A 25822-nucleotide genomic window follows, 5' to 3' on the forward strand; every position below is an offset into this window, starting at 1 on the left:
TTTGATCCACAGTACACTTCAACACATTCTTTATCTACATATGAAAGTTTGTGTTCGACGGTTTTTTCCGAACGTTCCTTAAATTTAAAATTAGCGTATTCACTCTCTTAATCAACATACTGACTCACTGTTATTACTTCCACTTATCACTCGTCGCACGTCTGTACCCTGTACCCTACGGTGTCTAATGCAAGACTGAGTCCATAGTAAATAGAAGCCGAGAATACCTACCACAGAGAAGCGACATTAACGTCGGAGCCTTTGATGTTCGGTCCGAGAATACCTACCACAGAGAAGCGACATTAACGTCGGAGCCTTTGATGTTCGGTCCGAGAATACCTACCACAGAGAAGCGACATTAACGTCGGATCATTTGATGTTCGGTGTCCCAACTCCGAACCGAAGATTTTGAGTGATAGACAACCTGGTTCACTGAGAAAAATGCGATATACACAAATAAAAATGCATTCTCTTACGTTCTAGTATAGTACGTGGGCTCACTGTGAAATATAAAATTATAGTGTGAAGGGCATCTTACTCCATTCAATTTTTATATTGCTAATTGAACAACTTTCGCAGTAATAATAGAGAATATTCAACTATGTGGCCAATTTATCATTATTTATGATGAATTGGCTTTTAAGAAATAAATTAAATTACTTTATTTTGTAAATCCAATTCATTAGATAGAAAATTAAAATAAAGTTACGATAATAGAATAATGCTTATATATTATATAATAATTTTATATCCTCTGAAATAAATAAGTCCACTAAGGATGAAATGAATAGAAGTGACTTTGGTTATTTCATGTAATCTTAACTTAAACTTTCATTAACAACATCAATACAATCTGAGGGTTCTAATTAAGTAAGGTTCCAAATGAAAAAATAATGAAACAAGATATTTTACCAAAACCACTTAATTTAAAAATGTGACTGAATCTTAAGTTTCCTTTTTACAGATTTACCTTTGGTATTATTGATATCTCTATTAGTATATTTGATACTATAAAAAATTTTCATTTTTATGAATAGCTTAATCATGTACATTTTTGGAAAATTTTCACAAGGATGAAGAAAATCTACATCCTTCATTAGGTTGAATAATATATTCGAAACTGCTCCGCCAGTAGCAATTTCTGTAAATCGATTGTTAAATAAACATTTCAACTGATATATAAAAGCACTTCGTGCTGAAAGATGTACTTTTGCCTCCAAAATAAAATGAATGTTTTAAAAAATTGTTTCTAGTGGCTTTTAACAAATGACTTCGAACAAAAATATAAACAAGTTTTTTACACCGAGCTCAAATTCAGATTCTTCTAAAGTGAGTCCTAATAACTTTGACAATTCATAAAAGTTAGAGCCCATGTCACTCACAATGCCAACAACATGCAGACCTATATTGGATAATTTAGAAATGCACTTATCCAAAATATCACGTAGATTTTTTGCTGGTAGCTGTGATTCAATGAAAAAAAGCAATCGGTTGTTTCCAGGGAGAATAAAGTCCTCTAACCATAATAACGAGAACATTTCTACATATGGAATTCCTCTTATTTGCCTCTCCAATATCTTCGAAATCAATAATTTCATCACATCCTGTATCAAAAAAAAAGATTGGATTTTAAAGCCATCTCATCTATAGATATCACACATCGCCTGTCCTATTAGAGCATTGTTTTAATTTTAATTTCAAGTGCCCTAAATATTGCTGAATTTTCTACTGTTTCTTTCACGATGTATTCTTCATAACTAATTATCTCCTGAAAACTCTTGCTTGAGTAGCATAATTTTAATTAATATCGAGTTAGGTAGGTACCTTTTGTAACCAACCACCTACCTCATTATGTTTGTTCAGTGCTCACAGACTAATGGAGACAACTATACTAAAACCAATAATGATTGAGAGTAGAAGTAAGCCAAGTTGGCAGCAAATCGGGGGTGTGCTTATTAATTTTTGAGAGGGTTATGAATGAAAGAAAAATTCTTAGTACAATTAGTTAAAATATTCATACACATCTTTTATTTATTTCATTAAAACTTTGCAATATCGTAATTTACCTAATCGTTGTAGTCATTAGGTGGGCCTTATGAAAACGGAGTAATAATCGTGGTAATTATAGTAGGTACCAAATAAATTAACAATATTAATAAAAAACACAATATATATATATATATATATATATATATATATATATATATATATATATATATATATATATATATATATAAATCGATTTAATTCGTGAGGTTGCAGTCAATAGCTGGGCTGTTACAAAGAAAACTCTTTGTTATATGTCAAGCTTTCGGTATATTTCACACCTTCGTCAGGACAACTACAATAATAAGATTATATATCTTGTAAAAAATATATAAATATGGAGAACTTACTAACGTGAGAATAAAATATAAAATGGTTCAAAAACAGATAGAAAAACATTAATAAATGACAGTTGATAAAAATTTTGGCTGACAATGTCAAGTGGGAAAATTCTGAATGATACTCGAATTACTAGATTTTTTATTTTCTTTATCATATTTCAGTAGGTACGTGTAAATTTTGCTAAGACTATCAATATCAGTTCGTTTATTCATTGAATGTTCTTCGTTATTAATATGTATCATTTCCAAAAATATTCTTTTCGTTGTATTGGTTTCTCTATCTAAAATATTTGGATTTTCAAAATTCATTTTATGATCCTCCGAATTAACATTTTCTGTTAATGCACAAGAATCAACATTTCGTCTACAGTCGCTCTTATGGGAAGTGATGCGACTACTTAGAGGTCTAGATGTTCGTCCTATATATGTTTTAGAACAATCCATACAAGAAATTTTGTATACTAAATTGGATTTTTGTTTATTTGAAATTGGAGCTTTTACTTTACTATATAATTTAGATATAGAAGTGACATTTGTTTTAGATATTTTGAGGTTATTATTTCGGAATACATTAATTAATTTTGGTGTCAATTCTTGAATATATGGGAGTGATTTATATATGAATGAAGGTATAACGTTGTTATGTTCAACTTCTTCATTATTATTTTGAAAGTTTGTTCTTTCACAAAATAAAATTCTGTTTACTAAAGATTTAGGATAAGAATTTTGGATCAGAATTTTACTGAAATTAGACAAACTTTGGTTTCGTAAGTCGGGATGGGTAATTTTGATGATTCTGTTTTTTAATGATTTTATTAAATTGATTTTCATTTTATTTGGATGATAGGAATGGTAATTAATAAATCTATTACTTGATGTTGGTTTTCTGTACCATTCAGTGATGATAATATTTTGTTCTGATCTCAATAACTTCATATCGAGGAAAGGAATTGAGTTGTTTATTTCCTCTTCAATAGTGAATTGGATATTGAGATCATATGAATTAAATACATTCAAAATTTCTTCTTTTCCATCTGTAGGTATGGTCAGAATCAAATCATCTACAAAACGTTTGATGAATGGAATACGGAAAGATAATTTTTGAATACAGTCATCAATAAGCTCATCTAAAACAAAACTCGATAAAATTGGTGAAATGATGGAACCCATAGGTGTGCCAAATATTTGTTTATAAAATTTGTCTTCAAATATAAAATATGTTGAATCAAAAATAAAATCTAAAATATTCATGAATGTAATTTTGTCTAATTCACAGTGTTCTTCAATGTTAGACCAATTTTTGTTCAAAGTTTGTTTCACTACTTTTAACGGTAGGTTTGTGAAAAGTGAAACAACATCTAGGCTTATCAAAACATAATTTTGAGGAAGCTGAAAATTATTTATAAATTCACTAAATGAAAAAGAATCTTTAATATAATAAGGATTGTCTGTTTTATAGGAAGTTGTTAAAATATTCGTTAGAAATTTACAAAGTTTTGAGTTAGGTGCATCGATGGAAGATACAATTGGTCGCATGGATAAGGTAGTTATCTTAATTATTAATTAATTATTCTGTTATATATATATATATATATATATATATATATATATATATATATATATATATATATATATATAACTTTTTTTCACTATTGGGTTGCAGCAATTGATAAGTGAACTCTTTATAACTATTCTCAAGCTTTCGAGTAACTCAAACTCATCGTCAGGGGTACTAGAAAATACAAATTACAAATTTTTGATATTAGAATATAATATAAATGTAAATGTACAAATTTTCGTCTAATCTTCAACCTCAGATTCGTCACTGTTGCTACCGCTACCGCTATCATCAAAGTGAATTATGATTGGTTCAATATTGTGTTCAATACGGTTGTCTACGTCCCACATTTTTTGCTTCTATTTGAAAACATGCTGCATGCATTTCTTCCAGTCTTCTGCAGAAACAGTTCGAATAGCTTCTTGTAGGTGATGTTGCACGTCCACTAATTTAAATGTTTTGTTTTCTCGTGCCACATATCCTTTTACTTGCGCCCAGATTAATTCTATTGGGTTTAATTCGCAGTGGTATGGTGGTAACCTTAAAACTGTAATTCCACGACTTAACGCCATTTCATCCATTGCGAATTTTTTATATTTGTCTGTGTGTAATTTTGTTAGCTGAAGTAGTTCTGCCTTTAAACTATCTTTGTTATATTGGATGTTCTTATTAATTAACCATTCTTGAATTGCTGCTTTTTCCATGATTGTTTCGGTAATGGTTCTAAATGTCGACTATGGTATGGGGCATTGTCCATGACGATGACAGACTCAGGTTCCACAAGTTGAATGATGCCTTCAAACCATTTTTCAAACACCTCCGCATTCATCTCTTCATGATAGTCGCCTGTTTTCTTAGATTTAAATATTAATTCACCATTTGGTAAAAATCCACTGTCGCTTCCTATATGCGTAACTATCAGACGACTACCTTTTCCAGATGGCTGTTTTAACCCAACTGACAAACCTTCAATAAAGGCTTGTCGTGCACTTGTTATATTACCATCCTGCCATACTTTTTTGACCGTATGTCCTTGGTTAACCCATGTCTCGTCCATGAAGTACAATTTTTTTCTGAGCTTCCGAAATTCGTCAATTTTTCTTAGATAGTTTCTTCTTCATGCTATTATTTCTTCACGTTCAATGAGAATGCTTTTCTTGTCAACTTTTCCGTACCTAAATTTCATTTCGTGTACAAGTTTCCTAAAAGTTTCTTTACCCATTTTTGGGACCAATTCATGATCGCTAAGTGCCTCCAGAACTGTTTGTAGTGTGGGCAGCTCATTTCTGAAAAAGAAACTGTGAATAGTTCTGCGTATACTGGTTTTGGCTTCTTCATCGACTGTGATTTTTTGTCGTCCGCTACTAGTTTTTGGCGTTTGTACGTCCCCATGAATTTCTGCTTCTCTTAGTATTTTGTAAATCGATGATTTTGGTACACCGGTATAATCAGAGCACATATCAACTAATTTATCTTTTGTAATTGTGGTTGGTTATTCGGAGGTACACACCTTTTGGACTCCACTCTGACCACGACCACAGAATAGTAAACAAACATTCACGTGCCATCTTTCAGGGTGGTCGTTATCGGCACAACCGTCCTCTGTCGTGATCGGGGAGAAAGTTCTGTGATATGATCTGTGAGTGGAATTGGTGATGGACTAATTTTAATGGAAAAGTATTATAATAATTCGAGATATAGAATCGATTATCAATATAACTCTCCTTCTAATTATATGGTCATTGCTTCCTTATTCAGGCGCATTTGGCCCATAATTTGAATTGAATTTTCATCGCGGAACTCTAACATATAGCTGCTCACGATTGCTTGTAGCAGAATCACAACTGTTTTAGATATTGTCATTTTTGAGTCAACCGCTGATAGTAAATGATTTTGTTGGCACTAATCCTATTCCAAATTGGGCTATTCCCGCAAGAAATTATTCTCTGCCCGATGTTATTTGATCGAGCAAAGGCAACTTTTGGCGGGTTTACCCAATCTGAATTAAGATTAATATTAACCAAATATAAATGGGAATGGTCGGCATTAATACAATGAAACTTCATTCCAAAATTAATGAATAAAATGTAAAAATCATCCAAACAATTTGATAACTAATAATTCGATTATAAAAATAATTTCATTATGCCCATTTTATTCCTGTTTCTAGTTTAGCTCTAATTTGATCTAATTTAAACCTCCTGCTGCATTTCGCTATTCTATATTTTTTTCTTAGGAATTTATAGACAGTTGTTGGTCGGTCTTTCGTTAGTGGTGGTTGTGTTCAATTGGCATCAGAACTTGAAATTTTCATTTTTTGGTCTATTGAAGAACTGTGTTTGTTGAATATTAGAAAAAAGGCATATCTGATTGATTTACCAAAAGAGTTCTCAGTTTTTTGGTTCAACTCCAGAGATTAAATAGAAAAGTCAACATGTATTTTAGAACTTGCTGATTTAATAATTATGAAGGATGATTTTATACCACGCAGCTCATCTGAAGTATGTACTGCATCAATGTTATTTGTTACAATTGTCTATTGAAAATTCTATAGCACGATCTTTAAACTTTGATGATGCGGAACAGAAATCTTGGTGAAAATAATGTTTTTAATAAATATCTTGTTAACATTGAACTATTATTTTATTATAAATATGTAATACCTATGCTTAAACATATTAGATATTCCATATAACTGTTGGTAACTATCTCAGTGATTTTTCTTGGGGTCCCATCTAATGAATTCACCAAGGGCCTCAGATGGTATAGTTATGCCATTTTATTATATAAAAGATGATAAATTTCCATATGAGTTGAATTTTACATTAATACTGTTTCATGTATTTCTTTGCTTAGCGTTACTGTTCAATTCCATAACGAACATTAGAAGTAAAAACTGACCAGGAAAAAGTGATATTCTTGTGATTCAGTTCTGAACGTAGTTGTTTCGAAAATCATGAAAAATTAAACTTTCTATGTTAATTAACATATACATAGAAAGTAATTGTAATTGATGGTATTACCTCCGGTATTACAATATATATAGAAAAACTAAACATTCTATTTATATTTATACTGAACATAATAATTTTGATTAAAGTCAGTAACGTCACCGTAACGTCAAAATTGCTGTCCCTATATCACTGATTGATGCCAACCTTGCTTGTAAAACCACACAAACCACACCTTTCCACTTTCTTCAGGTATCCCTCGCCTAAAGTCGACTCTATTTCGCAACCCCTTCGATATACTAATAGTCCGGGAGGTAGCGCTATAGTTGACTAAGTCATTTTATGCCGGCTGAAAATCATAAAGGCTCGCGCAAACCGGAGCGGCCGCGAACGCGGTGGCGGACGCGGTGGCGATGCGGTCGCAAAGCGAACAAAACCACCGCACACCAATGCGTTCAAAGTGTAAGAAACGATATGGATTTTGAAGAGGAAACGTTGCTTCTCGCCATGTTAATTGACGAAGATGGTGAACCTCAAAAGTAAGTATAAACTAATCTTGTTTCTTAATAAATAGGTATAGTTATAAAATTGACCTGTATATTTTTTTGTAGAAAGAAACGAAGAATTTGGATTCACGATATTAACTCAACTCGTGAAATTCAAGAAGAATTTCACACATTATATCACGAACTAAGAGAGGACGAACAGCGCTTTTTAATATATTTCAGGATGACTGTAGAATGTTTCGATGAAATATTAGATCTCATAAAAGAGGACATAACAAAACAGTTTACTCATTACAGAGAACCTATAGGACCAGCTGAACGACTAGCTGTAACACTTAGTAAGTAACTAACGAAATAATTATTTTTAAAACATAATTTTTATTTGTTGAACAAGTAAATAACGAAATAAGTATCTACCTAATTAAGTATTGCACATGTTTTAAATGTTGGACGGGAATTTCGTTAGTGAAGTTCCAAATCTTTCATACCAATCTACAGAAGATTCACTGTCGTGAAAATTGGATTCTGATGATCCCGGTCTGTCCAGAGAAGAAGAATTTTCAGAAATATGCACCACAGGATTGGAGTAAGCCTCAGGTTGTGGAAAAACGTACGAGTTTGTAGACCTGCGTCGCTCTTCCTCATCCAGATGCTCCAATTCTTGCTCCATTAGTAGTTGTGATATTTTAAATTTAATGATAGCCTGTCTTCTTTTTGAAATTTTTTTTTACAGTCTTAACATATCCTTTGAATATATCATCAATGTCATCACATGCACTTTCTGCAGTTTTCCTATTAAAATAAGAAATAACTTGCTCTACAGATAATGAAGATGATTGGTGTTTTGCTGGCTGATTTTGCTGTTGGCTTAACTGAGTTGCTGGTGCTTTGCTGAATTCATGTTTTTTGTTCTTTTTTGCTGGTGGCTGATTTGTACCAATTGGCTGACGGTTAGTATTTGTTTGCTGCATGTCAGAAAGTGATTGGGTACTTTCACTAGGTGTCTGTGATTCAACCGAAGGGTCATTTTTATCTGCTGTTTCCTGACATTGGACTTGATTGTGGCCTTCTTCAGTAAGTTCAGATGATGGTGGTTGTCGTACTGACATTACGTTTGAATGTGTTTTGGCAAATGCCAAGGAAGGTCGCAAAAATTCCATTTGTTGAGCCCAAGGCCAAGTTTTATAACGATCCAAGATCTTCGTTTCTTGTCCAGTGGTGGTTTTTTCGGTTCTTAAATATTTACTATAGGAATCGCGTAGGTTTTTCAATTTTTTCTTTATTTCTTCACCTGAAACAAGTTAACATTTTTCTTGATAACATTTTTATTGCTGATCTATTAAAATGCTTTAAGAAAATATTTATTTTTAGGATATCTTGCAACTAGAGATTCATGTAAAACTATTGGCCATAGTTTTAGAATGGGATTTCCAACAGTGAGCGCCATAGTTTTTGAGGTTTGTACTGCGCTTTGGAACCATATGCAACCCTTATACATGCCTGAACCAACTGAAGAAATATGGGAAAAAAGTATAAATGGTTTCTACGAAAAATGGCAATTTCCAAACTGTTTAGGAAGCATTGACAGAAAGCATATTACCATAAAATGTCCGGATAAAACTGGATCTAATTACTTTTGTTATTTGCAAAAGTTTTCTTTCGTTTTACTAGCTATCGTAGATCATGATTACAAATTTATCTGTTTGGATGTTGGAGGATATGGCAGAAATAGCGACGATGGATTGTTCGAACAATCTATTATGGGGCAAAGACTTGATAACAAAACCTTTAATGTCCCAAAAGATAAACCTTTGCCATTTCAAGATGACTGTACACCTTGTGTTCTTGTTGGTGATGAAGCTTTCCCACTAAAGGAATATTTAATGCGACCTTTTCCACATCGTCAATCAAAATCTGATCTAAGAAAAGAAGTCTTTAATAAAAGGTTGTGCCGAGCACGCCGTGTCGTGGAAAATGCATTTGGAATGTTATCCAATAAGTGGCGGCTTCTCTTCAGACCTATTGAAGTAAAAGTTGAAACAGTCATAATTATTTTTAAAACTGTTTGTGTATTACACAATTACTTGCTCATAAAACAGTGTGACTTGCCATCCAATTTATTAGAAGAAAATGAAGCGTACCCTGGAACCATTAGAAATAGAAATGATAACAGAAGATCAACAAATACTGCATTTCAAATTCGTCAAAGATTTGTTTCGTTTTTTAATGACAATAATTAATAATTGAAATAAATATTTTAAGAAAAATACATTACCTACTACAAATATGTTATTTTGTACTTACCAGTTACCCCTTCAAACGACTCGGCAATCTCGTCTGATATTTTGTCTTTTTTCTTGATATTTTTATACTCACTATTAGTGAAATCATACAAAATTGGTTAACCACGAACACTTTCGATAAGCTCCTCTGTGCTCAACATGTTTTGTCCTGCAGAAGATCGCGCGAATTGAGCGGGCAAATAGTGTAAGCAGCGTTTTACCGCTGAACGCCAAGCGAGACGCGGACAGTTCGCTGCAAAACAAGCGGGCGCGTGTGGTAGATCGCTTAGGTTTGCCCTCTTTAATTATTTTACACGCACAGCGTTTGAACGCATCGCCACAGCGTCCGCCACCGCGTTCGCGGCCGCTACGGTTTGCGCGAGCCTTAACAATAATACTTTTCCCTAACAAATAACATCTCCGAACGTCAACTCCTCCAAGAGCGGTGGAGCTAAAGAAGACAGAATAAAAAAGTCATTGGAAAAAAATCTGCTCCGATGATTTTCATACCGAGCAAAAAAAGCATTAAAATATTGTTTCAATAACATTTTTTAAAACAATAATTGTCAGCTGCTATGACGAGGGGTATTACATGGCAGTCATGTGCATGAACCTCATTGAAAATTCGACAAATACATTTATTTTATACCTTACGAAATTTATAAATATAAATTTTTATACGATCAAAATAATGAAGAAAATCGTCAGTTGTATTTTTGACGGAGGAAGGACCGTCAGACAGCATTTGAGCGTATTGTCCGGATTAAAATCTGTCACAAATGCAGGAGCATAATATCGATCTCAATTAACAGATTCCGGTTATATGGGTGAATTCCCGCTTTGCGAAAGCTGGATTGAATGTTGGGATCGTCTTTGCTGGACGCATCTCGCTTTCGAATGTATCTCAACAGGGAACAGAGGTTTATACCATACTTGCCCGCCGCTTTCCGCAGTGAATCTCCAGTTTTTACCTCCTCATAAGCCTACCATAGCGCGATAAATCAATTTACCCTCGGGAAGTGTTCCTTACACGAACTTTTGGCATCTACAAAAGACTACCCACAAAAATGTTTCAATCGTCCCCAAAACCATGTTTGGTAAAATATGCTTTATAGTTACGATAGTAAGAATAACACATTGAAAATAGTAACCATCCCTTATTCTACAAGCGTCATAATAATCACACATGCACACTCAATACATTCACTTAAAAATAACAGAAAGTGTAAGCATATAAGTCAGAAGAAAAATTCTTATTTTAGGGTAATAAGAAACAATATGGCGTCCTGCATACAACGAAAACACGCGGGAAGCTGCGTGGCAATAAATTCATGTTCGGACCTGTCCTCCGCTTCGTTTTCCTCTAGAACCCCTCAATACCCGCTTAATCGTTTACGATATATTTGCACAGTTTTAACCGATCTGTATCTCAACTGTACCCAGTATACCCTAAAGGAACTACAAATTTGTGTTATACTGAAAAAAATGAGCTGCGAAATGAGCGACATTTATTTTTCGAATGAAATCGATAGAAAAAGTGCCAATAATGTCATCATTCATTACCATAGATCCTTGTGATGCACTGTTTGGAACCTTTGGTTTAGTAATGAATATAACTGGAGTTTAATCCCAACAGCAAATCGTTGTTTTTTAACACCCCGATACGTGTTTGAATCACCAAGTGATCATCTTCAAGAGGAAGATTGAACTAAATTACATACACTATTGTCCTTATATTTATACCATAGATACCTCTGCTAGGTACCTGCGTCTTAATTGTCCTAAATAAATTTTACATATGTTGCCTTATCTACATTGTACAATTTAATTTTACAATATTATACAATAAAATTAATTTAAGACTAGTAGATGAGGCAACATTTAAAATTAATTTCGGACAATGGGGAATGTTCCTCAATTTGGGTTATTACAGCAAATGCAAGTTTGAACAAAATAAAGTTGAGTTTAATTCAGAGTTTTTCAATTTCACTTCGAAAAGTATTCAAATTGATGTTTCGTATATTGGGTTTTAATTTTAAAAGGGATTTGTTTCTAATTCACATATTGGCAACAGCGCCTATATCAATTTGAAATAATTCATACGTACCTAGATACTCTACTTTAAAAAAAGAAAATTATCTTTATAAATCAACAATTGAGGCAAAATATAAATTATAGTTCAATACCACCTCCACAAGTCACATAAACAACAGTTGTTTTGTTATTAATTTATACAGAGGAAGATAGGTTAGGTGCACAAAATGTCATATATGTCACAGAATGACTCGGAACATGAGTAAACAGAACAGCACGCCTCTGAAATATGTCATCTTTGTTTGTCTCATACAGGTAACATTCATTGTCCTTCATTAGCTATAACCGATGTTACCATATGGTGAAATAGAAACGAATCCCTTTAAATGGTGAATGCCTTATTTCATTTCTCTTTTTTAAGTATTTAAATAACTTTTTAAAGAAAAAGGTTGAAATGATAAGTTTAAAATGCGTTGTTTTAGAGCTCTTTTATGCAAAATTACTTGATTTTCGTCAGGAGGAACATTCCCCATTAGGGCAGTATCTACGGTATATATATAGTACAATATTGTAAAATTAATTTAATTTAACAATACTATAATATTAATTTGAGACTAATAGATAAGGCAATATTAAAAATGAATTTAGGACAATTAAGACGCAGGTACCTAGCAGAGGTATCTATGGTATAAATAAGAATGATATTAAATGTAATTTTAGTTTAATCTTTCGTTTGAAGATGATCACTTGGTGATTGAAACACGTGTAGAGGTGTTAAAAATAACGGTTTGGTGTTGGGATTAAACTCAAGTAATATTAACCATAGATGGTCAACAGGGTCAACAACTGGCTACGAAATGCACTGAAACTCATATGGAAATAACACACTCGTATGATCTAGCTATTGCAAAAATTAATCTGAAAATACAAATAAGGGAAAAATGTTTCGATGATTCATTCATTTTGTCCACTTTCATATAATGATGAATCATTTTGAAGCTATTGAAAAATGTATCGATAGTTGTGGTACAACTAACGTGATGTTAAATGCAGAAGTAGGTACTAGCTATAGTGGTTCTGTCAATACTTTTATAACAGGTCAACACTTTGAACATTGTAAAATACTACCTTCCCTTCTATCATTAGCTCTTCAATTGATTCATTTTGAAAAGATAAATATAAAATATTTACACTTTTTTTACAAAAACGTCGGAAGTGATGTAGTTGAAAGAAGATAATATCGAAGGAGATGATGAAGAAAAAATAGACGAATAACGGAATTTCATCATCGACAGCTCCTATCATAGTTGTGAGGAAAGTGATAGATATCACAGATACAGCAGAAGATGTATATGAGAAAGTGAATTATAGTTTACCTATGTATCGATAGGAATCTAAGTTTTTTGTCTTAATAATGTTAATTGAAAATATTTTTTTTTAAATAATCAGTATTTTGTTTCTAATGAATGAATAATTCTGTTTATAATTCGAAACCGACATAAAATTAATGAATATAATGAGGTGCATAAGATAATTTGAATGTTAAAAAAACATCGTCGTCAGCTCATTGTTTGTGAGTGTGAATATCGCCAGTTTATTTTCCAAAGAGACTATGCAACGCTCAAATGCAATGAGTACGCGGTCTTACCTTATAACGTGTGATTCCTAACACGGTTGCAGAATCATCCCAGCTTCAACAAGATACATTCTCCCGAGAAAAATATCTGGTCGAGGCGGGAATCGAACCCACGGCCTTCCGATCGTGAGTCGTGGGTAGTACCACGGCCAATTCCATGCGTTTCACCAAAGGCCACCAATGTTTTGACTCGAAATAACGTCAGAGCGCGCCCCGACACGACACTCGCCCTCACGTCAGAGAGTATCACAATACACCACAACATAATAATGTAATTCCGGCTTTAAGGGCGACATATTGCGATTAGCAGATGACAGTCATTTGAGGTGAAAAAGATATGTGGAATTTTTCCAGTCGAATTTTGTTTTGACATTCCAATATTCATATGGAACTTTTCTCACAGTAGAATCATCTTACGTGTAAAAATCATTAACTTTGTATTCATTGGAGTAGATTCGTGAATTGGTCAGTCATAAATATAGAATGTTTCACAAAGCCAATGACGTCATAATGTGGACTGGTCATTGAAGAGAGAACATTGATTGCAATAACTAAAAGTGACGTCATGCGGTCACGCTCAGTCCATATTATAATTATCTCTATGCACATAGTTGACTCATAGAGTACTAAGAAATTACTCTGTGGTAGACTTAAATATCGAAAGAAGTTGAAACTGAAAAAAAAATGTTTTCACGTGCATGACCTTGATACCTAAGTATTATCCAAATAATTTAATCAAATATCTGATAAGACCAGATTCTTATTATTATGCTCAAGTGTGCTCACCACGGTTCTAGTACTCAACTCAGAAAAAAAAGTTGATATATGGATTCTCAATATCACAGAAACTATAACATGAAGTCTGGAAAATGTATTGTTTACTTTCTAATAGTCCCTATGTTAATACTAATTTGGAGGATAGCAATTGCGGGAAATGGTAAGGACAACCAATACTTTGAACTGCTTTCTAACAGTATTTTACCAACAAAGTACACAAAGCAATTCCTACTTAATACCTCACTTCCATGGCTACCAATATCTCTGTTTTTGTTATTACTCATATAACCTTCCAGTTGAAGGTTTGCAGCTTTTTGTGAAAGGGTATAAATGCTAGTTGGAAACTAGAGCCCGACCCACCATAGGTCTCATAAGTGGTGCTAGGCTGAGCCGCAAATGTATTGCTGGACTCAACTGTCTTTAAAAGATAATCCTGAGTGAGTAAGGTCAATGACATCTTCCCTTGCCAAGAAGCCTTCCATGGGATTGTCAGAAAACTCTACCCTTAGATATAAAAGATAAACGAGGCTTCCCAAGGCGATTAGTTGCAGAGCCAAGCTTTGACATCAATTGCTGTTGAGATTTTCTGCATTTTTCACTGCAAGCATAACACATTTATGATTCAACACCAGACAGCACCGCCTCGACCCGCCATTGGTCTCATTAGTGGTGCTAGGCTCAACCATAAATACGTTGATGGTATAAATGCTGTTGAATAACCAATCATCACCACAAACTCTACTCACACCAAACATCACTTTTTCTTCTAATAGAAATCACTATTTTTTTATTCCTAAATCTATCAAATGAATATTTTGTGGAAGTAATTATTTTAGTTTTTGTGCTGAGTCATGTCTAAATAATTTTATTTTAGATGTAGATAAAACACAAATTCTACGTGATGCACTGGACTTACATAAAAACTCATTGCAGCTCTCCGAACATCAGCAATTTTTACTGGAACATTTGGAATCTGAGAGGAATTCCCAAATTCATCAAATTATATATGCAGTTACACCAACATATTACAGATATGTACAAAGGGCAGAACTTACTCGAATTTCTCAAACACTGCGGCTCGTTCCAAACATACATTGGATTGTTATAGAAGACTCTGAAACAAAATCAGATTTGGTTCGACATGTATTAGCAGAGTCGCAACTTGCATTCACTCATTTGAATGCCAAAACACCTCCATTTGAAAAGTTGAAAGGCAAGGTAATTATAATTGATGATAGTTGTTGTTATTTATTTATTAACTTACAAAGGGAAAACCCTAATTCAGTTTACAAAACATTAGACCTATTACCACAAAGTGAAATTTACACAAGAGGTAAACGATTCTTGTGTAAATAAATGTCTTTCAATTTAGGCTCAGTTGAGTTTAGATGTTGGAAATGAATTTTATCAGTACAAATTACCTTATCTTAACATAGAACATAGATAAGAATAAAATGCATATATATAAAAGAGTTTTTATGCCTCGTCCGTCTATTTGGGACATACATAAAGATATAAGTTAAGGATTCCAGTACAATCGAAATGCCTGATGGAGTTTTGAATTGTCCAGTTATCCTTGAGGCATGGTAAAGTTATGATATTTCTAACTTCATTATAATGATATTCACTTACTATTAAACCTAATTTATGAGCTACATATCCTAAAAATTTACTGATTGATTTGGCCGTTACTTGATGAAGATACATTGTAATTTCATAAAGTACACCTCACGATTTGATCTCCACAAACTTTATTTGAAAAATATTATCTCGACATGTGAGATATATTTTTCAAATAAAGTTTGTGGGGATTAAATCGTGAGGTCTAGTTTATGAAAAAACCTAAAAATTTAGATTGCACATTTTTAATAAGATGATAATATGGACACTAGATTACAGTACTAAATTCTACAATGGATATAATTACAGAGCAATATAAAACTATTGTGGTGTGAACAGAAGAATCATAAGATGTTCGCAAAATAAACGGAAGAGTTTTCTGAGATACCTAGATGCCCAAATCCTTACATTCAACTTTTCTTACAAGTGCCATATTGGTCAACTCATAATCAAAATAAATGGAAGACTGTGATCTAATGAAAACTAGAGAAATATTTGCTTTTATTAAGATACGAGCAATAAAATGAAAATTGTAATGGGAACATACAGGTATAGAAACGGTAAACTTTTTAGTTCTCTCCGAAATATGTTACTTCTTATATTTAAAGTATTTTTCACAAAGAAAGATGCTCTATTCATCAGTGAATTATTGAATAACACAAGTTACTGATGAATGGAATATTTTTCTGTGTGAAAAATACTTTTAATTCAAGCTGTAATGTATCATGGTGTATTAAAAAGTTTGCCCTTTCTACAACTGTAAGAAACAGACAATTATCTGAGAAAATTTTTGGGTCAAGTGATATTCGTAAAGATTATTTCCTGAAACATTCTCAGCTGAATGAATCGATAATAATAATATGCTTTATAGTCCAAAGAACATCAGGTCTTATTGACAAAGCTGCTAATTTGAAAATATAAACACATATACATCTGCACAAATATAGACATCATCCCCAAGGATCCCATTCAGGACCATTGCTGTTCAATGTTTTCATGTACTGCTTTGATAATGCAAAATTTTCAAGCTTTCTGATGTTTTCCTGATGCAAAATTTTTAAACTTTGCAGATGATTTGAAAGTTTACAAGAAAATCGATTCACCAAATGATTGTATAGAACTCCAGACCAAGCTGAAACAAATATCCAGTTGGTGTTTTGACAATGGTTACGGAACTTAATATACGTAAATGCCATTCCATAACTTTTAGCCATAAAAGTATTCTCTTATACTATAAAACAAGTTCCAGTCAGTAATGTTACAGAAATAAAAAGACTTAGGTTTACTCCTAGACAGCTCATTTTCATTTCAGCCCCACGTGTCGGCCACTGTTGATAAGTTTCTCAAAATGCTAGGCTTCCTAAGAAGATGTACCTCAGATGTCACTGATATCAAATTCTTAAAAATTCTGTACTACTCTCTGGTAAGATCTCATCTTGAATACATATCTTCTGTATGGATGTATGGAACCCATCATATGCAAGCCACATCATAATAATAATAATAATATTTATTTCACTTGTTGAACAGTAACAAAAGCATCACAATAAACATTTACATATCGTAACAAGGAAGACGTCCATGTATAACGAAAAACAAATATATATATATATATATATTATTACTCTTTATTAGTAAATAATGCTCTTCATAGTACAGTCAGTCGCTTATAAAATACAAAACAATAAAATATATATATATATATATACATATATATATATATATATATATATATATATATATATATATATATATATATATATATATATATATATATATATATATATAATAGTAGTTTTTCGGGGATTCGGTCTGATTAGAATAAATATTTACTCTTTTTAGCTGCCCGAGCTTTCGCTAATGTTTATTAGTTTTATCGAGGGCTGTAATATAAAAAGGACATGAAAAATATATATATATATATATATATATATAAAACATAATAACGGATAAAACAGAATACCTGTGCTATTTGAGAATATTCAATTTGAAAATTTCAATTTTGAAAGAAGTCTTCAACATCAAAATGACAACTTTTTGACATTGAATAATGTGAAATACTTTTTCAAATTTTTATTATCGTTCATTATGGGGATTTATACTGTGTTACTATTACATCCTGTAATAGTAACACAGTATAAATCCCCATAATGAACGATAATAAAAATTTGAAAAAGTATTTTACATTATTCAATGTCAAAAAGTTGTCATTTTGATGTTGAAGACTTCTTTCAAAATTGAAATTTTCAAATTGAATATTCTCAAATAGCACAGGTATTCTGTTTTATCCGTTATTATGTTTTATATATATATATATATTTTTCATGTCCTTTTTATATTACAGCCCTCGATAAAGCTAATAAACATTAGCGAAAGCTCGGGCAGCTAAAAAGAGTAAATATTTATTCTAATCAGACCGAATCCCCGAAAAACTACTATTCTATACATACATACGGTCGTTACACTATCAATTATATATATATATATATATATATATATATATATATATATATATATATATGGGATCAGACCAGAACTATACAACGAGTCACAACCTATATGTTCTCTGTTGATATAAAAATTTCCTATTCTATTTCTAGTGGAGTGTGTATGAATACTACTTGTGTAGGTCAACTGATCACTCAGATAATTTGGCAACATATTGTGTTTAATTTTAAATATAAATATTAGCATATTTAGTGTTATCCTTTGTTTAGCAGACATAAGAGACAGTGTTTCCAACATGTATTCCACAGATGTGCGTTTATTACAACTTAATATTGCCCTCATGGATCTGTTTTGAAGCTTCTGTATTCTGTTTAGATTTTCATTGCTCACAAAATAGAGTAATGTACTGCAATAGTCAAAGTGGGGTGCTATTATTGATTTATAAATTGTTAATTTTGCATATTCATTTATTTTTTTATTTTTTTTTATTTTTATTATTCAATCTATATAAAAGATGAATTTTCGTGGCTATTTTCTTCTGAATATAACTACAGTGTGCATTAAAGTTCAATTCTTGATCTAATACCACTCCCAGATATTTAAAAGTTGTTACCCTTTCAATGATGACATTATCAATATAAAGATTCAATGACAGCTGTTCATTCATCTTGCAGTTGTTTCAAACGATATTTGCTACCTATTAACATGCATTTTGTTTTATTAACATTTAACTTGAGGCCGTTGTCACATAACCACTCGTTTATAATATAGTTCCTCATTTAAACATTCTGAGATTTCATTAGTCGTCCCAGAACAGTACAACATAGTGTCGTCGGCAAACAGTTTTATCTTACACCTTTTAACATGTATCACAATATCATTTATGTACAGCAAGAATAGCAGTGGACCCAATACTGACCCTTGAGGGACTCCAGAAATTACATTTAAAGTACTTGATGTCACTTGATTATATTTAATTAGCTGCTTCCGATATGTGAGGTAATTTGTGAACCATTGTAATACTTTATAATCTAGTCCATACTTATTTAATTTCATCAAAAGTAACCGTCTCGAATGCCCTTTTGAAATCCAGAAAGACAACACCTATAATAAATACGTTTTTTAGATAGCTCAACTTTCCACAAAGAGATTAGGAATTGCAGTGCAGTTTCACATGAATGGGATTCCCTAAAGCCAGATTGTTCTATAATCAAAATATTAAGTTTCGCTATAAATTTCATCAATTGCTCTTTCACTGTGATTTCTAATATTTTCTCATAAATTGGCAGGGTATTTATGGGTCTAAAATCAGATCCTAAAACGGTGTTTGTAATTTTTTCAATAGGGACGATGGTGGCAATTTTCCAACCATCAGGAAATGTTCAAGTGGTTAACGATAAATTTATCAAGTCCAAAAACCTATTTCCCAGTATTTCCCAGTATATAAATATAAAACAACAAAACACGACAGGTACTAAACTGTACATATGAAGGTAATTAACAGTTTTTTTATGGAGAGTAACTAATAAAACTCGTCAACGGTGTAGCAGTTTCTTTCGATAAGATATTTTTTCAATTGTCTTTTGAAAATGCAGATTTTCATTGAGTCCTTAATAGAAACATCTAGCTTGTTATACAATTTGGGTCCAAGGTATAGGTGACTCTTCTGATAGAGGGAGGTTCGGTGAGGATTCGCTATCAACAACCCCCTAGCTCTAGTTGCGTATGGGTGGTCTTGCTGGTTTGCGCAAAATTTTTCTTTATTCTTATAAACGAAGAGACACATCTCGTATATATACAGACCAGCAACTGTGAGTATTTCCAGCTCTTTGAATGAGCTTCTACATGAGTGTCGCCATCCCAAACTAGCAATTATTCTGATCGCACGCTTTTGTAAAATAAATACTCGTTCAGCAGAGGAGCTCATACCCCAATTCAAGATCCCATAACGCGAGTGACACCCAATAGTTGCATAATACAGATTTAGGAGAACCTCTCTTCCACAATGATTTGACATAAATCTCAGTGCATAATAGTTCTTTCGTAGTTTATCACATAGTGAATCTATATGAGGACCCCAATTCAGCTTATGATCTAGAATTAGACCTAGCATTTTTGTTTCTGGTTTGGATGTCACCTCTAGTTGGCTATCTTCATATATTTTGAGAGTTTCGGTGGTGTTCTGCATTGTAAATTTGACTAATGCTGTTTTGCTGATATCACAACACAACAAAAAATATTTTTTGAATGTTTCCTACACTAAATTAGTCAATTTCTACTAATTTTGGGGTGATAAAAACGAAAATAACAATGAAAAATTTTTATTAGCTCTGGTTTTTGAGATACACAGTACGTAATCTTAAAGAGTAGTTATACTATACGTGAAAAGTGAAAGTACATAAAACAATATTGTTATGTTTCGTTTAGAATATTTTAAGTACAAAATTAATAAAAAAAAACATTATTCTTAGTGTTTTGACAAATAAAAGAAGTTTGTACCACCAAATTTCAATTAAGTCCATCCGATTCATTGTAAGATCGCTGTCGTTTAGCTTGTCTTTTATAAAACACTTCTGGAGCATCCCTACACACAGACCAGCAGTAGTCTGCAAGCATTGCTTCATTCCAACGGCCCTGATATCTCTGTTCCATTAAGGCAATATCTTAATGGAATCTTTCTCCATGTTCGTCACTCACAGCTCCACAGTTTTGTGGGAAGAAATTAAGATGAGAGTGAAGAAAATGAATTTTCAAGGACATGTTGCATCCAAGTTGGTGGTAAGCTTGAAGAAGCTCTTTAACCAATGCTGTGAAGTTATCATCTCTTTTGTTACCTAATACCTAATGTGATATTTTCACATCATGTTTTAGAAGATTCCACTGTTGTAGTCTTGACCCTAACAGCTCAGCCTTTTCCTTAGACAAGCGAAGATCTCTTATAAGGTCACTCAACTCTGCTTGACTAATTCTGTGCGGATCACTAGACCTATCGCTTACCTCAAAATCAGGGTCATAGGATGTAGAAGGATGGGTTGCTCCTTCTAAACAGTCTTCATCACCTTCCTCTAAAATTTCATAGTTTTGGGTTGGAGAAGGGACTGGCAAATTGTCTGAGTGTGGTACAGGCCGAAGAGCAGATGGGAGATTAGGGTATTTAACCGTTCCTCTTTTCTTCATAGATAAACCTTGCTTAATGGGAGGAGTTAAGCAGAAATAACAGTCGTCTGTATGATTGGTAGGCTCACGCCAAACCATAGGTACTGCAAAAGCCATTGCCCGGTTTTTATTTTTCAGCCACTCTCGCAATATGACGGAACAAGAATTACAACATATATGAGGAGCCCATGATTTATCTTGGTCCCCAACTTTCACACCAAAATAATGTTCATAGGCTGTTTTAACGATAGGTGTCATTTTACGTTTCTGAGCCTTAAATGTTATTTCACCACATATATAGCAAAAGCTATCGACAGAATTCACACACTTTCGAGGCATTTCAGATCAGCACTTAAATTAATTTAAAAATCAACTTCACACGAAAATTTCAATAGCAACCACGTGCGTACAATTGACAAACTCACATAGGTTATGTTTACTACTTAAGAACAGCTGATGAGAGGGGTGTTATGTAAACAAACATGTGTACCAACTGTTGGTGATGAAATATTTCATTTGTTGAAAACTCAATATACATATATATAATATAATGATACTTTATCTTGAAAACAAGAGCTAATATATAATTTTTATGGTCACTTTCGGTTTTAACACGTGGAAATACATTAAAATCATCTAATTTCAACCCCGAAACAAAAACTTTGTTGTGTTGTGTATTTAGTGCTAAATGATTTTTTTCAGCCCATTTCATTATTTTCTCATATATGGATTCTGTTGTTTGTGCAAGTGCTAATTAATGTATTACAATCAGTGACCATCCATATATTAGAACAAGTTCAGAGAAAATTCCTAAGATTGGTCACATTCAAATCCAGAATTACTCCTGAGAACTGCATATATAACTACCCTCAACTACATTCTCACGAATATTACTGGAGGTTTTCCCAACACCAAATCGTTATATTTAACACCTCGACACGTGTTTCGATCACCAAGTGATCATCTTCAAGAGGAAGATAAAACTGTTTTATCTTCCACCAAATCGTTATTTTTAACACCTCGACACGTGTTTCGATCACCAAGTGATCATCTTCATAAGGAAGATACAACTGTTTTATCTTCCTCTTGAAGATGATCACTTGGTGATCGAAACACGCGTCGAGGTGTTGAAAATAAAACTGTTTTATCTTCCTCTTGAAGATGATCACTTGGTGATCGAAACACGCGTCGAGGTGTTAAAAATAACGTACAACACATACAATACATACAGATACTGAAGAGAGATACATTGAAGAGAGAATACCAGAAAAATTTTAAATAATAAAGATGCAGTATACCATACTTTGTATATATTAAAAATACAGATGATAAAATAAGTTAGAGGTCTACCACATAATAAATCTTTTACTGATTTCCGAAATTTAAAGTCATCCTTCAAACTTTTGATATGGTCAGGTAATTGATTGAACATCTTAAGACTATTATACAAAAAGGAGTCTTTGACTAGAGTAGAGGCTGGTGTGGGTAATCTTAGGTCACTAGCTAACTGTAATATCTACGGTATTTTATTGATTTGATTCAATTCAGTTTACATTGATTCATTTAATTTTATTGACCATGTTCTTATATTCTGAATGTTTGTATTAGGTTATTGTTATTTACATGTCTATTTTCAGTTCATGTTATCACTTACTTTTAATGATGAAGGGTGTAATTATTGGAGTAGTCGCTAAATATCAGTTTATGTTTGTTAATCATACAATTTCTAAAATAAAAAAATACAAAGACTGTCAAAATTGTATGTACTCCAAACAAGGGTTTGCAGGAGTCTCGACTTTTGACATTACACATGAATCTTATAGCTATTTTTTTCCAACATACTTCCCAGAAAAGAATTCAGTGCCTTAATGAGAATCAATGAGTGAGAAATATGCCGATATAGCGGCCAAAAAATCAAGTTTCTTATACGTTATTCTCACCGCAAAGCATCCTGAAGCTAGCTTTTTATTGACAGTTACAATGTGATTGGCGAATTTTGGTTTATTGTCAATTATTACCCACAAAAATTTAGAACTTGGTCTGTTTTCAATCATCTTGTCTACGTCTTTTGTTTATAATAATAATCTTTATTGAAATAGTTAATCCTAATCTACATTCACAAAGTATAATCTTATATATAGTAATAAGCAGCTCCTTCGATAGTATTAATATATTTGTTTTGTTTTAAATTTAAACGTACACACTAGGTATTTACATTTCGAGTTATATTTTCCATCGTTTTGCTAAAAGAAAACCATTCAAGTACAGCCAAATACCATAATAATCATATACAATCCTACATATGAACCAATAAGAATGCTATCCCAATATACACTTATAGCCCGAAAGAAAATACATATATTGATATCATTCACCTACAGCCAAATACCACAATAATCATATACAAACATACATATGAAACCAATAAGTTATGCTATCCCACTACCCACTATACACTCATATCCCGTAAGAAGATACATATATTAATACTTGTATTGATACTAAAAATTATTAATCCTGATAGATATACAATACAACGATTTTACTTTTGCTGTAAATGGTTTATCATTTTTATTTTAAACTGTTGCAGAGTTTCTGATTCCTTTATATTATCTGGCAACTTGTTGTAAGCAATGAATCCCTTGAACACCAAGGTTTTAATATTGTAAGTTTTTGTTTGCCTAGTCACATGTAAGTTATGTTTACTTCTCGTATCATGCTGGTGAACTTGCGTATTGATAGTTATATATTTGTGAAAATATGATGGAAGAAGATTATGCAACATTTTGAAGATATAACTCATAGTTAAATAAATAAGTCTATTTTCTATTGATAGCCATTGTAATGTTCCCAACATCAATGATATTGGTGTATATCTGTAACATCTCAAAGTGATTCTCATTGCACGATTTTGAAGTTTTTGTAGTGATCTCATTTTATTGAGGTCAAAACCATACAATAAGGTCGGGCAATATTCAAAGTGAGGTTTGATAATTGTATTATATACGGTAATTCTTGAGCTCATACTCAAATGCTGAGATACCCTCGAAAAAAAATATAGTTTTTTTGAGTATTTTTTTCTGAATATAACTGAAATGACCATTCAACGTTAAGTGGTTGTCAAGCATAAACCCTAAATATTTAAACCCTTGAACTAATTCAATTGTATTATTTTCTATTTTGATGTGAATTTCATTTATATCAAATTGTCTGTATTTAAATGGTGTGGCAATTATCATCCCCTTTGTTTTGTCTACATTCAGTTTCAATTTATTCATTTTGAGGTATTCTGTTATTCTATTTAAAGAATTATTCATCTTTTGTACGGCATTATTCAAATCTTTATCAGTTACTGATATTAACGTGTCATCTGCGAACAAGTGTATATAGTCACATTCATTGTAATGCTTTATGTCATTTATGTATAGAAGAAACAATAGCGGACCCAAAATGCTTCCTTGTGGAACTCCAAGTTGCACTTCCAATGGAGCTGACAATGAATTACCAACTTTTGTTTGTTGTTGTCTACCTGTTAAATAGTTGTTAATCCAATCAAGTACTTTTCCCCTTATGCCGTAGAGTTTCAGTTTTCACAACCACAGTGAACATATTTTTACTCATACTACTTTTCCATTCATTAACAGTTAACTGAATGGCTGACTCACATGAATGATTGGATCTAAAACCAGATTGATTCATAAAAAGTATACTCTTTTCATTACAATATTGCAACAGTTGTTTATAAACTAGTAGCTCTAACAGTTTTTCAGCACAAGGTAAAGTGTTGATAGGGCGGAATTCACTACATTTATTTGTATTAGTCACTTTTTCAGTTGGAGTAACAGTACTAATCTTCAATTCTGTAGGAACCATACCTTTTTCTAATGATGTATTTATAAAATAACAACATACATGACCAATTACCTGAAAACTGTTTTTTATAATTTTACTATACATTTCATCAATAGGTGAACCTTTATTAGCATCAATTTCCGATATTACTATTTTAAGCTGTTTTAGGTCTATTAGTTCGAAGACACTAAAGCTATCTTCATAATTTTCAATATAGCAAACTAACTCACACTCTTCAATACTTTGGATAATATCGTTGATACTACTTAGAAAGTATTTATTAAAACAATCTGCTATGTCATTACTGTCTTTTATCAATATAGGTATTTCGTCCATTCCGTTCAAAGTATACACCATTAAAATAGTAATTGTGGTTTTTTTTCGGATTATTTAAGTTTTTCAACGTTTTCCACATTAAACGTGGATTATGTACATTTCTATCAATTTGGTTGAAGTAAAAGTGATCTTTCTTTTTTTTAATGATATTTACAACAGCATTTCGTTTAAGCTTAAAATTTTCCCAATTCACATCACTTGAATTCAGTTTAAAACACTTATATGCCATGTCTCTATCTCTACTTAGTTTTCTGACTTCGTTGTTGTTCCAGGGTAATT

The 25822-nt window shown here is 32.4% G+C and overlaps 2 protein-coding genes across 4 annotated transcripts in view; both read left to right on the plus strand.

The window, feature by feature from the left end:
* The window catches only part of LOC141480137 (uncharacterized), a 288325-nt gene that overhangs the window by 51124 nt on the left and 211379 nt on the right, over positions 1-25822 (plus strand). The gene's annotated exons all lie outside the window — the stretch shown is intronic.
* GlcAT-I (Glucuronyltransferase I) overlaps positions 7356-25822 on the plus strand; it is a 33569-nt gene continuing 15102 nt past the window's right edge. Inside the window, exons 1-5 of one of the 3 annotated variants that reach the window (XM_074169969.1) lie at positions 7356-7435; positions 7508-7740; positions 8774-8859; positions 15065-15349; positions 17064-17174. In XM_074169969.1, the coding sequence (XP_074026070.1) occupies positions 7371-7435; positions 7508-7740; positions 8774-8859; positions 15065-15349; positions 17064-17174 (780 nt within the window). In that variant the 5' untranslated portion in view covers positions 7356-7370. Of the gene's footprint in view, positions 7436-7507; positions 7741-8773; positions 8860-13955; positions 14292-15005; positions 15350-17063; positions 17175-25822 lie in introns of those variants that run through there. The other 2 variants (XM_074169970.1, XM_023174037.2) reach the window with 2 other exon arrangements.

This window comes from Leptinotarsa decemlineata, unplaced genomic scaffold (genome assembly GCF_025532065.1).
Source record: "Leptinotarsa decemlineata unplaced genomic scaffold, Ldec_3_MD MMD2_P_RNA_scaffold_6, whole genome shotgun sequence".
In the NCBI taxonomy this organism is placed as follows: domain Eukaryota; kingdom Metazoa; phylum Arthropoda; class Insecta; order Coleoptera; family Chrysomelidae; genus Leptinotarsa; species Leptinotarsa decemlineata.